General features: G+C 34.7%; 1 protein-coding gene across 7 annotated transcripts in view; it reads right to left on the bottom strand.

The window, feature by feature from the left end:
- PRKD1 (protein kinase D1) overlaps positions 1-15,652 on the bottom strand; it is a 768,557-nt gene that overhangs the window by 33,346 nt on the left and 719,559 nt on the right. For all 7 annotated transcript variants that reach the window (XM_045569394.1, XM_045569403.1, XM_045569402.1 and 4 more), the window contains 6 exons: positions 14,968-15,091; positions 13,349-13,426; positions 11,823-12,102; positions 10,683-10,735; positions 8,572-8,644; positions 5,950-6,056 (listed from right to left, as the gene is read on the bottom strand). In XM_045569394.1, coding sequence (XP_045425350.1) covers positions 5,950-6,056; positions 8,572-8,644; positions 10,683-10,735; positions 11,823-12,102; positions 13,349-13,426; positions 14,968-15,091 — 715 coding nt within the window. The remainder of the gene's footprint in view (positions 1-5,949; positions 6,057-8,571; positions 8,645-10,682; positions 10,736-11,822; positions 12,103-13,348; positions 13,427-14,967; positions 15,092-15,652) is intronic.

Below are 15,652 nucleotides of genomic sequence, written 5' to 3'. Positions count from 1 at the left end.
CAACACCAAGAGTAAACCATAATGTAAACTATGGGCTTTAGGTGATTACGATGGGCTAATGTTGGTTTATCAATTATAATAGATGTACTATTGTAATGAGGGGTATTGATGAGGAGGCAGGCTATGCATATGTGGGGGCAGGGGACATATCAGAAATCTCTGTATCTTTCACTTAATTTTGCCATGAATATAAAAGGCAAAAAATTAAGTATTAAAAAATTCCTTAAAAAATAAACAAAAAATCCCCAATAAAATCTAGATGCACTAAGCCCATCATCTGGGCTCACACACTGGGGTATCATTGGCATTAGGTTTGTATAAGGCTGAATTTGATACTGTAATTTCCGAGGGGGATGATTTCTATTAAGAGAACTGACCAATACCTTTTTAAAAAATCAGTGTTAGAAAACATTCCACTCATTAAGTATGACCCTCCTTCCCTTCATGCCATTACTGAGTTTGTGTTTAGGAGAAAGGCAAAAATTAAAAGTGTGACTTATTATAATACAGAAATCTGTATATCAAGCTGTCTGATTGTATATAAAAATTGAAAAATGCATCAAATATCAGGATTTTTTTTCTATTTGGTATCAAATGCATAGGAGTGGAAACACATCTGGAAAACTTTTTCATTTCCTCTTAATCTACCTGACTGGAAACATGAACACATGAATCTAATCTAGTCTTGGCATTAGATTTAAAGTGTAATTTTTAACAAATCACATCACTGTAGCCCAGCTTCTATATTTAGATGTCAGGACTCCAGAAAGCAGAACATTCTATAATATAATGATGTTAAATTAATCTGGGTAGATACATAATCCTTTGGATGTATTATATACCAGATAATGGGAACTAGAGTGAGTGTACAGGGTCTACTGGACAAGTTTAGAAGACAGAACATTATTTGCAAACATTATTTGCAAACTCTATCGCCAGTCCAATGGTATTTTAATATCTCATATTTGTATAGGATTCTGTGGCAAAATGAGCTTAACTGAAATATTCTCAAAATTAAACAAGTTCTTAATTATAGGAATTCTCAGAATCTTTAATAAATGAAAAGCTATGTTCAATTTTAAGATGTGGATGACCCAGATATAGTATACGACATTTTCCTAACTCTTTTATGAGGGAAGCTATTTGTTTCTTTCTTCCATGAAGGAGCTCAAAAGAGTAATATTGAGAAATAGAGATTTTAAAAATACTTTACATTAAAATATATTATTTAGTCCCCAAAACATTTCTATGAAGCAAGCAGACCAAGTCAGCATGATTTTCAATCCATAATTAAGGGAGCCAAGGTTGAAAGAGATTTACTGAAACCTGGAAAATTTTGACTTGGAACCTGGCCTTTTGACACTAAGTTTTCACTATGACTTAACTTCTGACCTAATACAATATCTCTTTGGAAAATTTTCTAAATTCATTTTCTTTTTCTTAAGGTAGATCATTGTTTTACATTTTTCTCTATTTTAGACAGATATACTTATAATCTATGGGCTTTATTATTTTTTTTGTAACATGCAGAAGACAAGATTAGTTTAGAGCTCCAAAACATGTCTTGCCTAAAGAAACAATTTCATGAAAATTCTTCTTGCAATAAAATACAAAGAAATATTTGAAGAAATATAATAAACATATTAGATGAAACAACAGAAATATAAACCAACCTCCCAATACACATTAAAAGAGAAAGTATCCACATTTAGCATGTTTTTTCCAGAGAAAGAACTGATTTATTTATGATTCTTAAAAAGTCACCAGTTTGCAAAAATTTTCATTTTCCCAAGCACACTTAGCAATGTTATTTGCTGGCTTTCTATCATGATTATCATCTTTTCACTTACTGCTGATTATATATATTTAATCTTGCTCCATGAAGATAAATTATCATGGTTTTTAGACAAAAAGGAATGAAGGTAAGGAATACCTTATTCTCTTATTGTCATGCTCTTCCAATCTGTAACCCCCTGGTTCCTTCAGCATAGCTACATAATCCATTCAGCAAATATTTACTGAGTGCCTACCAGGGACCAGGCATTATGCTAAGGCATGTTCAGCCCCACCCCATACTTCAACATCAAGTTACCTGGTCTTCTAAAGTTGTTCGTAGGAACTAGACTTACACCTCAGTGTTGGCAATGACAACATCTAATAAGTATGGAAGCTTTACTATATGCCTGGCACTGTTAAGAGGTTCACTAAACTATCATATTTCATTCTCATCACATCTCTGTAAAATTTCCCAGATAAGGAAACTGAAGCTCAGACAGCTTAAGTACCTTATTCAAGCTCTTAAGAACTCTGAAATAACAAGCCTCAGATTTGAACCTAGTCAGTTTAACTCTAGAACTCATGTTCTTTAAACAGTATATTATACATTGCTTTGATTCTTTCCTTGGACTCAAATCCATTTAGGACCAGGGTCCCGCCTGTCCTAACTAGTATGCCTCAGGAGCTGTGCTACTTAAACCTCCTCACCGTGATCTCACAACCTGCCTAGCCATATTGTCTGGATTTCTGCACACCGCCTGCTTGTCCGGTGTTTACCACAGCGTCCCCTCTACCTGCTAGGACATCCACCTTGACATTTTGCCTTGATGACTTGAATCCCTTATCTTCCAGACTGGTGGGACTTCCTCCCTACAGTTCATTCTCTTTCTAAGCCCACGTACCACCACAGCACTGTGTGTTACTAAACCCTCTCCTGATCTTGAGGTTCTACTGCCCTATAAGGTGTCACTCTGACATGTTCTCTGATTGCCTTTGAACACAATGCCTAATGTTTTCCTTCAGGGCTCAGCTTTTGAGATAGCCTGCAACACAGTGAGGGGCTATTCAACAAGCTCTTCTTCCACATCAAATAAGACAACTTTATTATCAGTAAAATTTAATAATGATTTATTTATACAAAAGATATCATAACAGGGGCTCTTGAAAGAATTTAAGGAAACACAGTATGCAATTTAAGACGATGTTGTCAAGTGTTAACAGAGTACCTGTAATGTCTTTACTACTATGCTAGGCATTGCGGAAGTTGAAAAAAAAAGGCATTGCTGAGACTTTCCAATTGCTTATAAATTTAATTATTACATAAGAAATATTCAGTAAATATTAAAGTGCCATTTTATACTAAGACTAGAAACCAGAAATAAACAGGCGATATGGAAAGTAGCACAGGACAGTCAGGGAGGTTTGGTGAATCTTGAAGATTAATCAAACATGAGTAAGTCCAAGTAAACCAAAATGTGCATCCAGGCTTGGAATTAAAAGCTGAGCAATGGCTGGGGGTTAATGGTTATGACAAGGACAATGACCTTAAGAAGAGGATCTGTGTTGGGGAGAAATGAAAGACTCAGGCAAATATGAGAGGTAGAGTGCAGAGAGATCACTCACCATGCTAAAAGCCAGGAAAAGTAGACAGGTTTGATGAAGCAAGAAAAAGAAAACTACTAAGCTAGAAAGAGATTGATGGAAGCCCACTAAAGATTTATCTAGCTGTGTGCTTCAGGATAGAGGAGGGAAAGTGAGAGTCAGGAAGATGGTGATGGGGGGTGCTGGGGGACACATATCTGTCAGGAATATCACCTGTTGCAGTAATCAAGGTATGAATTTGAAAGCCTGGTCTAGATTAGTGGCAATGGAAATGTTAAGGCTAAAGCCAAGATGGCCTTGGAGAAGGAAAGAAGAGAAATAGGGCATTCTGCTTGGCACTACTGGCTGAAAATAGCCTCTTAAAAAGTTTTCTTGCCTTAAACTTTCTTCTCTGTAATGTGTAATCCCCAAACACTGATTTGATCATAACAATTTCTTTTTCAAAACATTCCAGTAATTCAGTTGCACAGGCATAATAAAATCCAACTGACTTCGCGTACTATCTAATGTTCTCCATGAACTCAGCCTAAACTCATTTCCTGGTCTTATTGCACACCTTGTCTCACCACAGCAGTGTCCAAATTAAAGTGGGTATACTTTTGGGGGACAGAAAATTTTTAAGAGATACGTGAGCACAGGGATGGTTTTAAGAAAATCTGCTTTATTTAAATCTATCCCTACAGCCTAGAACATGATGGGCACTCAATAATTATACTTAAAATGAATGAATGCATCATAACAGCCCATACTCTTCTAATACAGATCTGTCTGAGAATATTCCTATGGTCTGAAAATTTTGAATCCCCAAGTTTCCTTTCATAACTAATTTCTTTTTACTGCTTTCCAAAGGAGGGCATGCATGTCATACATTCTAAATATTACTAGGGTGCTTTGTCATGGGGAAGAATGTACTCTGGTAGGAAAATAATGCGAAAATTTGAAATACTCTGTTGATATGAAATGAATGACCCTAATGAGTTAGAAATCAATTCTTTTGTAGCTTAGTTTCTAATTCATGCTTTCAACAAAATTAATGAAGGATTTAATGAGTTTATAAACAGAGAGAGGATTAAAATAAATTTCTGAAGATAAATCACTAAGGTTTTTTGTTTTTGCTTATGACCCAGCTCCTACGTTTAAAAAAAAGAAAAATTGTTACTGAACTCTGCCTCATTCAGGCAATAAGTAATATTCACTCACCAATCTATAAATTAAATTAAAAACAACAATCTCATTAAATAATATACTTCCAGTAATATTTTATTTTTTATGTTATACAAGCATAGATAAAATTTATAGAATATTTATCTTGCTGAATAAAGCTTTTACTAATAATATTGTAATGATAAATTAATCCAGGAAAATGGTTTAAACATTTAAAGTATTATACTCAATAAATTTAAAAAAATATACTTATTTTTATTGTATAGAATTATGAAGGGGGACCAATAAAAGACTTTCAAGTATAAAAAAACATTACACTGGAATATAATTTATGTGGAGAAAATGGAATAGGCTCAAGGAAAACAAGAATGCTGTAGAATATACTATACTTAAAGAAAAGACTAGTTTCCATAAGCTAGAGGACCACAGGGTAGAGGATACCGAATGCTTCTGGGTATTGCTTTTATATCCAGAGGAATGGAATTTTGTTTCTCAAGATTGGGAAAAGAAAACCATCCTCTCTATTCAACTGACTCCTATCATGGTAATTTTTCTGAACACATCAGAGTCAGAAGTCCAATCCCTAATCCCATCTTCATTACCTCCTGTCTTTTCAGGTCAAAAAAGATGAGTTGTTCTTTTAATAAGAAATATAAAATGCAAGGAGGGCTTTTGCAGAGCAAACCACACCTAATCCTTTTTAACTAGCCAACCAATTAACCATTAGTAGCAAATGCAGTCTAGCCTTTTGCTACCTGGTTGGACACAATGTACATTATCTTATGTGACAGCATGGTGTTTCTGAACAATTTTAATTAATTAATTCAACAAATACTTATTAAACACCTAATATGTGCCAGGAACAATTTCTGATGGTAGGGATATCTTTTATTAACAAACTCTGGTTTTAAAAAGGGACTGTTATTAATGAGAGGAGTTAAGTGACATGCTCAATAGCAAATGAAAAGCTTATGGTGAGAGACAAAGAGGACATTAGTAAAATCAAGATGATCTGATTCTCAGACATATCTTACTCACCTACCTGATATGCTGACAGTTACATACCCAATTCATATAATTATCACAGCACAAAGGGGGCATGTTTATGAAGGTAAGGTCATTTGTAATGTAAAATAAAATGGTCTCAGCATGTCCACTATGAGTAAGTGCTGAAACGTTACCCATTTAATGACTATTAATTATATATTAGTACCTATAATTAAATACATAAAACAAACAATTGCTACCGAGACTCTGGAAAGATACCACTCAGGCAGTAGTTTGATCTGACATTTCAGTTATTTTAAAGCATTCTTAAATCGCTATGCCACAGATGTTTGGATAACTTTGTTTTGGACAAGTGAAAGAGGGGATTTTATTGCCCTCAAATGAGAACCAAACAATTACCTGTAGAATGGCAACCTCATTACGAAGCTGGCTTTCTTGTTTTGTCGGAAACCTTAATTTGTCAATGATTTTAATAGCTACATCTCTTCCGGTTTTACGATGTTTTCCTTTAAAATAAAAAAGCGAAACATTAGTATAATGTTATTAAATATGATGCATATTAACACCAAAATTTACAAGAACATTTACAGGAATGATAAAAATGTTTCACTGGTTAAATCAACATTTATCCAGTGAAAGTGCTAAAGAATACTGACTCATATATAGAAAGATTTCATTTCATAGCTTCATTAATCTAAATCAAATGTGTACTTTAAAATTAGCCACTAAAACACAAAAGAATTGGGGCATTAAAAGCTGTATGTATCAAGAGCCTGATATTTTCTTATAAAAATATATTTTAGAGACAGAATATTGAACTATGTAATATAGAAAATATTCATATCACCAGCAAAAATGCTCCTTTAAGAAAAGTATAATTTTAAAGTCCTGATAAACTAATGTATGTCATAGAGGAAAGAATTAAAGTCTTGGCTCTCATACTTACTAGCTGTGTAATTTTGAGCAAAAGACTTAATCTTTCTGAATTTTAGGTTCCCCATCTTCAAACGCAGGGTTGTTGTGAAGATTAGATGAAGGAAGACATGCAAAATGCACAAAGTGCCAAGGTAACTATGCACACTTAAAAAAAATGTTGGTTACCATCATCATCATCATTATCACATAACAGTCCCTTTACATAATTTACTCCATTTAATTCTTTTTTTTTTTTTTTTTGAGACATAGTCTCACTCTGTTGCCCGGGCTAGAGTGAGTGCCATGGCGTCAGCCTAGCTCACAGCAACCTCAAACTCCTGGGCTTAAGCGATCCTCCTGCCTCAGCCTACCGAGTAGCTGGGACTACAGACATGCGCCACCATGCCAGGCTAATTTTTTGTATATATATTTTTAGTTGGCCAGATAATTTATTTCTATTTTTAGTAGAGACGGGGGTCTCACTCTTGCTCAGGCTGGTCTCGAACTCCTGACCTCGAGCGATCCACCCGCCTCGGCCTCCCAGAGTGCTAGGATTACAGGTGTGAGCCACCGTGCCCAGCCTCCATTTAATTCTTACAGGTCCAATTCTTAAACCTTTTAGGGAATCTATGGGACACCCAGAAGCTCTTAACTTCTACACTACTATACTGTAGTAGGTACAGAATATAATAGTGTTAATTAAATCCAAAAATGTAAAATAAAAATGAATCTGAAAATGAAAACGGAAAATGCACCTAATTACATTTTTCAGTCACATACAAATTAACTTGAGATTCCATTCTTTCAACACTTATAATAAATCTAGTGTTCATTCATCCTATATTCCACTCTCACTGTTCCTTCTGACTCCTTCCAGATGGCTTCCCTTCGCTACCAAATTGCCTTGTATTCATGTTCTCTACTTCTTCAACATCACCCCTTACTCTTTGACTCACTGAAATCTCTATTTCAACTCAGCCATTTTACTGCAACTACTCTCTTCGGGGCCACAGCTTTTGCCTCTACTCTGTCACTGCAGTGCTTGACCTCTCTTCTGAGACTCTGTTCTCCTCTACTTTATCCCATCTGTGTCTAGCCTTATGTTTCAGTTTTCCTTGTGGAGGCTCCTCCTATGCCTGGTCCTTCAATGTTGGATGCTCCAAATTATCTAGCACCTGCTGGTCTCTCTGCTCTCCCTTGTCACCATTGCCTCACCCCACACTTATGTATATTTACCATGCTCTATCTATCATGATTTTTCCCATGCAATTATCACACTGTAGAGCAATAATCTATCTAACATTTCATTTTCCCTATTACACTATTATGCATTAATGAATAGTACGATGGTTGCTGGCTCACTGATAGGTTTTCCATCAAAAAAATCATCAGAGTATCTTATAAGAATCAAAATTACTTTGTAAAATAGAGTAGAACTTAATTAACTTTAAATTAAAAAGTATAATATATGATCATAAATAAAATTGAGTAGGACACTGTGATTATTTCAGAGCAAAAAATAATTTGTTACTGATCATATTAAGGAACTGAAAGTTATGATGTCATTTTATAGGGCAGGTATAACATTAATATTAAATGTTTCTCAAAGATTTGAAAAGAAACTCAGTATATCACTTCAAAAATTAAAAAACTCAAACCTTAATGAAACAGATACACTGTTAAAAGCATTAGAAAGTTAAAGGATTTTTCATTTAGTAATGTGAATGGACTTCTACAGATTTGTGATCAAATATACTAAAAGAAAATGGAACTAATTTGTTTATGCATACCACTTCCTTGTTTTCCCAGTATGTTGTCTAAATAAACAAAAATGATTTAGTATCGTGTATAGTTTTTCTATATTTAAACAAGAGAAATTTTTCAGGAGTAGAAAACTTCCTCTTTCAAAATGGAAATATAGCCATTTTCCAAATAGTGACTATCTCAAGAGAAATTTTTAAAAAGGCAAAACATAGAGATACACACACACACAGAGACATATATACATGTAGGTATTGTTTTTTATGTTTTTCCTGGAAATGTTACTTTGGTAAAAACAGTAGCTAAAATTTTAAGTTAATAAAAATGCTCAGTGAATTAACCTACCTCCATAAACAATTCCAAACTGTCCAGAACCCAGTACTTCATCAGGAAAAATCTGATATACTGTGCTGATGTCCTAGAGGTGCGAATCCAATGAAAAACAAACACGACATGGAACAAAACATTAGTCCTAGTATTTATTAAATATAACATTATTAAACATTTAAACAATAAACTGTAAATGATAGATGAAATTTGCAACATGACTATAATATTCAAGACACTATCTTCAATTAATTTAATATTGTAGTATTTTGAAAACTGTTCTGATCTTAAGTGGCAGAGGTTTTCTAATGGCCTTTCACATAAGTTTCAACAGAGAGAAATAAGACTTAAAACCATACAATGCAATTTACTACAAGTATTCAAAAAGGGATTTGCTTATTGAGATGGCTATTTAAAAATGTAATTAAATAATCATGGTTCCCAATCACATATCTGTGTGAGTCCTGATTCCCACCACTTCAGCCCCTAGGGCCGGAATGGAGAGGTGGCTCCCTTATTAGCCACCCATATGCAGATGAACCTAGACTGCAGCAGGAGGAGGCTGAACTACTGTGAGTGAGCTGGAGACACTGCAGAATGACAACCCAGTATGAAAGTCTTATCTGGGAACTAGCTAAACTCTTCCATTTCTATCACTTCTGGGGGGAGGCAACAAGCTTCAAATGTCTAATCTTTTCTATTTTAAATAATAATTGCTGAACAAGCATGATCTGATGACAATGCTTATGAAAACACGGCATAGTACTTTTTTACTCAATGTATTCCTTTTACATTCTATCGTATTTTCTACCTATCCTTCATTCTTACACTCTGACTTTATTTTTTTTAAAGTGCTTTTATATTAAAGTCCTAACCCTCTGTATATCTTATATACCCCTGGTCTTTTCTTTTTTCTTTCCCCCTGGAAAACAACTACAAGTTGTCTCCATTCTGTGATTCCTTCAGAGTACCCATAGGGTGAGTACAAGGCTGTTTGGTGACAAGAAAACATATCAATACCATTCCAGTATCCTGAGTCCAAGCTACTTCCTCTGAAAAGAGTAGTGTTCTCTAAACTTTCTCTGATAACTCAATGGCCCACTCAGAACTTTCAGTGGATAATAATGGCTGAACAGGGTGGAACTACCCCACAGCTACCTGGAATTTCCCAAGAGGCTTAAACAATAACCTTTATTTTCCGAAGTCTTGTCTGGATGAGCAAGAGCAACAGGAACCTGCAGGTGTTTAGAAATCTTATGATTGCCAGCACAAGAATTTATCTAACCTTCACTATACAGTTTGCCTAATTCTTTCTAATTCATCTTTGGCTTTCTGTTTAGATTATGCCACTCAAGCAAAGGTTGTAAAGATATAGTAGTGATGAATAGAGATTCATGAAGTTTATTTTTTAAAAAATCTTGTTAAAAAGTGTAAATAAGGCTATAAAATGCTTTCTTTCGATCATAATTATACCAGGCAAAAATAGAGCAAAGGTCTGGGTCACAAGGAGGAGGTAGGAAGGAAAGGCCTTATTACTTTTTGGCTACTTGCCACAGTGACAAAGTGTAACAGATAAAGCAAGTATATGAAGAATGTAATGTATTTCATAATATGTCTGATCTATGATTTTCAAAAACTGAGCTGAAAGTATGGAGTTGTGCGGCACAGGAGACTAGGATACTAGAATGTGGACCCATAAACTCTGATTTTTGCAACTTTCTTGAAGTCTCCTTGACACGTACAAGTGACTGTAAGAGCGTTTGCGACTCCTTGTCTTATGACAACACTCCTAGGTAGCAACCAAGGAATGAGAACAATGGCATGTTTAAGCTACTCACACAAATCAAGGAATTTATTTTGTCTATTTATTTTACTAGGTAACATCAAACATTAAAATTCCAGTACCAAGAATGGAAAACGTGAAAAATCAGGCATCTCATTATAATTACCTGAGATGAGTATCTTTTGGCTCTACGTTACAGACTATAGAAAAATCACTAAACAAATCAATATAATGTAATGTTTCCAAAAATCTTATGGAAAAAATATCCAAATAGATCCTATTTTCTGAATCTCTTATTTCCCAATAATCACATTACCAACGTTTATATTAGTAGGTGCATACTTACCACATTTTCTTGAATCTGGCAATTTGATACTGAAATACTCACAGAAATATCTCCTGGAAATGCATGTTTAAAAATACACACACAAGAAGTCAGTAAGAGAGGTAATAGCAAAACAAGTAAATATATGCTTACAAATCATCATGCAGGACTGGTTTTAAATAAATCATAGCAATTAGAATTTTCTAGGAAAATGTCTGTTAGAATATTTCTTTCCTTTTAAAATTACAGATTCACTCTGTACTTGCTTTTGAAAAATAATATTTTGTCAGTTTAGAGTTTAGAGTCAGGAGCACTTGGATTCAAATACAGGCTTGGCTATTTTGCAGCTCTGGTATAAGCTTAGATAATCTCTTTAGAGAGAGAATGAATTCCTCATCTGTAAAACGGGCAAATCATTAACATCTACCTGTTGGTATTGTTTTAGGCATTAAAATATGCATATACATTATATTAATATGTATGTTGATTGTAAAGATAAATAACAAAATTGTGCTAGATTGACAGATAATACAGTATAATGTAAAAAGCAGGTTAACTCACAAGTTTCATTATTAATAACCACTATGAAATTTAAAATCACATTTTTATACAGATATTCCTCTAAAATTTCTTTTTAAAAATTCATCCTTAATATCTGATTCTGGTTGCATTTTGGCAAATCTATCTCATTCTACCAATGAACAGAGATTTTTTTCCTGGGATAAGATAGTCAAGAGTTACGGAGCACTCTGCACATCAAACACTGCATAGAATACCAGGTTAAGTGGTTTTGGGAAAACATATTAATTCAGATTAGCAAGTAGCAAGACTGGCATTCCATGTTAAGCTCAAACTGATTAGATTACTTCTTTTATACGCAATAGCTATAGAGTTCTGTAATTGATTAATAGACAGTGTTTATATAAATTTATTAAAATTTTAATCTACAATAAAATAATATAATAGGGTACTTTAACAAATGAAATATCTTAGGATTTGCAGTAGCTTTTATTTAGAGACCCTATGTTTTCCAATAAACTAAATCATCCCTAAGGAGTCTTTCTTGATTTTGTTCTTAGGAAAGGCAGGGGAGATGTTTCCTAAGCCAGGGGGAAGGCAGATGAATGAGCTTTGCTCTAGTTGGAAAACCGTCAGACTCACTGTGCAAGCTGGTTCCTGAGCCCACGGACGAGCCCTTGGGAATGACGGGCATAAGGGCGTGCTGGATGGCCATCTCCCACATCCTGGCCACATCTGCACCAACACCACTGGTGAGGACACTGTTATTTGGTGGTGGGCTGGACGGATTGACCACATTTTCTCCCACATAATACACTACATTTGCTGTAGTGATTTCAAAACAATGAGGATTGGCCCCATTAGGAATTAAAGCTGAAGTTTTTGCCGGTTCCAGAGATAAAATTTCTGATAAAGGGATTTCCTGTGGAAAAGAGAGTGTGCTAAGTGTAGTCTATCAAAAGTATATAAACTTTCAAATAAAGTTCATGCCAGAAATACGTAAGAAATGACTTTACAAATACCCATCTCTTATTTAAAATAGTTTTAAACTATATAATGCAGACTATTACTAAACAAAATTCAAAAATACCTTTACTATGGAAAATCTTATTTCCTTTTTCTAGAAAATGCAGGTGACTTTTTTCACTATGTTCTTGTGGCAGAAATAAGTATGATTAAGAATAATGATTTTGAATCTTCACCAAAATACCAGACTTAGGGTATAAATGATAACTTTTATAACTGTGAGGTAAAATCACAATACTTTTGAAAGGCATTTAAGTAGATATGGCTGCTTTTAAATTTTAACTGTTCTTTAAGAAATTGAAATGAATCATGTAATTGGATTCAATACATGTTATATAATAATACTGCTAAGTGAATAGTTTAAGTGAAGAAAACCACAGAGATTGGTTTTAAAAATAATTGTTTTTAAGACAATTTTGATATTAATAATGAATCACTGTATTGTCTTCTAGGAAGTATGGACTAAGAAATAATGACTTTTAAAACAAAATTTTTAATTTTAGAATTAGTGAGATTTTCTTTTGCCATGACAACTGAATACAGTGGCCATGGGATCAACTATGCCTAAATCTGCATGCATTTTCAAGGAGCAAGTATCTACTGTTTTCACCATGAACTTTTTTTGAAGTTGCATTTTACTGGTTGTTATATTATGCCACATCTGTATTATTTAATGTAGAGGAACAGAATAAAAATTGCTGCCAAATTTTTCTCTAGAGGGAAGTGCTCCTTATGAATGTTGGCAAGTGTGCAGAAATCATACAATGTTTCTTAACCCTCAGCAATGTTCTGTATGCAGTGGATCTCAGGAATTTACTTTTAGCTGATCTTCTGTGAGTGTGAATTTTCTCATTAAATCACATATCTCTGCTAAAGTAGTCAATTAATCATTCCCTCTCTCTGCCTCCCCACCATCCCATGGGACCAGAAGCATTCCCCAGGGAAGTGTGAAATTCACAGATGAATCAAGAGGTCACAACTTGATTCTAAAGAAATTTGTAAGCTATAGAGAAGAAAAAAATATCTCTTGGAGGAAGCACAAAAACAGTTATGTCTGTTGGATGTGTTTAGTATTTTTGGTACTGTATACTGTCATCAGAAGGCAAGAGGAAGAAAGACTACAAAGAAAGAGCCACCCTTACCTTGTAGTACCTGCTTCCTGTGTCATTTTGGAAGAGGGTAATGCACTTGCTATCCAATCTCCAATAGTGCCGTTTCCGCTTAAACACAAGTTAGATTCAGAATCTTTAAAAAAACTTTAAAAATACCCAAGATTGATAAAATAAACACATTTTACCACTGAGGACATAGGATCTGATGGTGGAAAGTGCATGGGCTTTGGACCAGGCAGATTTATGCTCAATTTTCGACTCTATATACACTCAGTATCACTTAACTACTTGGCAAATGTAGTGTGATACGTTTCTGCATCTACACCAGAGGGTTATGAACAATAAACCCTCTGAAGTGCCTGACACTTAGTATGTACATAGTTAAGTATTAATAGAAAACACCATTTTTAAATTTATTTGAGTACTTGAAGAACTAAAGGTAGATTTGTAGTCCATAATAAAACAAGACTGACTTACTAGGAGATACAATGTTTATACATGTTTGCTATTTTAGGACATAAGCAATGCCATGCTAATCCACCCAGGTATGCTGGCTTCCATTAGAGATGGAAGAATTCTGAATGTTACAATAGAACTAAAAAATATTTTGTTGGATGAAAAGGTTGACTCCAAGACAACAACTTAACAAAGTCAGAGGGATGTATCAAACCGCTAACTTCACCTTCTCTCCATCTCACTAGAGATCTAACTATGATTTGATGATCAGGGTCTTCTTCACTCTAGGTATATCTTTCCTGATTCTAGGGTAAGTCTGTGTGTATTTTGATCTTTTTAGGCCCAAAGCCCTATTGTTCTTGGTTTCTTCCACAGCCAATCTTAGATGGAACATATTAAATTCACTTTAAATACTTTATACCACATTTAGGAAGGACTAGGTGGTGTTCAGTTGAGTCCTACATTAAGTCATGTTAGTCTTTTCTCTCCAGCAGAGAAGGCTGAGACTATAGATAGATAGATTAATTAGGTTACAGGTCTCTATTTATCTAAAGAAATGACAGAGATCCTATAGATAGGAAGAGATGAGGAAAGCACTACCAGTAACTGAGAAATCAGACTATCACCAGTTGTCAATTAGTTTAACTTTGAAACATGAATCAAGTTTTTCTCTCTCTTATGTACATACCTAACCTCATTCATCAACTATTAGGAAAATCTGGGGAAATGAACAGACTCACATAAAGTACAGGATTACTGCATTCCTGAATGGGTCAGTTCTTAGGTGAACACTTAACTAAGAATTTAAGATGTACACAATAGTAATCACTGTTTTTTCTCTCCCTAAAAGGTAGTTTATTCTAAAATTCTAAATAACTAGGAGCACTATGAAAACACATACTGAGGCTTTCATGTCTGCTATAAAATGATAGACAGACATTCAAGTTGTTTGAAGATCATCTCAAGTAATCGTGGTAGATGATTCTGTTTGCCTAAAATTGCTCTCTACATTTTTTTCTAACTCTACTGCTCAGACACCCAGAGACTGTGATGGGCTCCACCTGGGCCTGCACCAGGCCCGCGCTGAGCTTCACTCCCAGTAGCTCAGGCATCCCACCGTCCCCACAGGGCGTCAGCAACTCCCCTAATTAAAGCTAGCAAGGCAAGAGGAAACCACTAGCTGCGGGTCTTACCAGAGTGTCCTTGCTGGTATAGTGGACCATCCATCCTTCTTTCATGACTGTGCTGCTTTTCCTCTTCGTGTGCTTGACAGACTGCACTACCCTCATGAGTGGAATATTGTTGCTTGTTGATGGACTTTAAAAGTCAAAATATTTTAGGAGGAATGTTTTCAGGTATAGATTTTCTTTTCATACATAAAATCTTATTTCAGCTACTCCAAAGTGAAAGTCAAAAAAATTCACATCCCATTTTAGTGAAATGTATTGTCAGAGCACCATGGCTCAGAAAGTGGGTTACTCTGAAGAGTTACAGGCACTTTTATTTGTACATTTTAAAAAATCTCAAGGCTGGGTAAAAAGCACGTTAGTGTTCAGGTTGAACTATACGGTGTTCAGTTTTCAGGTAAACAGCAGAAAGATTACTGTCTTTGTGTATTGAGGTACAGTATGCAGAATCACATGTGAAATCTTATTTGCTTATTTATTACATGTTACAAGCACAATATCAATCATTTATAGACTATATTATTCAACATGAATTTTAGTCTCTGCATAATTTCATAAAAATTAGAATCTGCTGTTTAAACTATCTTTTATATAACTATTGCTCATGCAGTTATGCTGATCTTTCTCCTCTTCATCCCTTCCTCCCTTCCCTCTTTGTCTCTTTCCATCTCTGTCTCTTCCTCCCTTCTTC

The sequence above is a fragment of the Lemur catta genome, chromosome 1, assembly GCF_020740605.2.
Source record: "Lemur catta isolate mLemCat1 chromosome 1, mLemCat1.pri, whole genome shotgun sequence".
Classification (NCBI taxonomy): Eukaryota; Metazoa; Chordata; class Mammalia; order Primates; family Lemuridae; genus Lemur; species Lemur catta.
The sequence above is the reverse complement of the archived record's forward strand: the minus strand, read 5'-3'. Positions and strand labels throughout refer to the sequence as shown.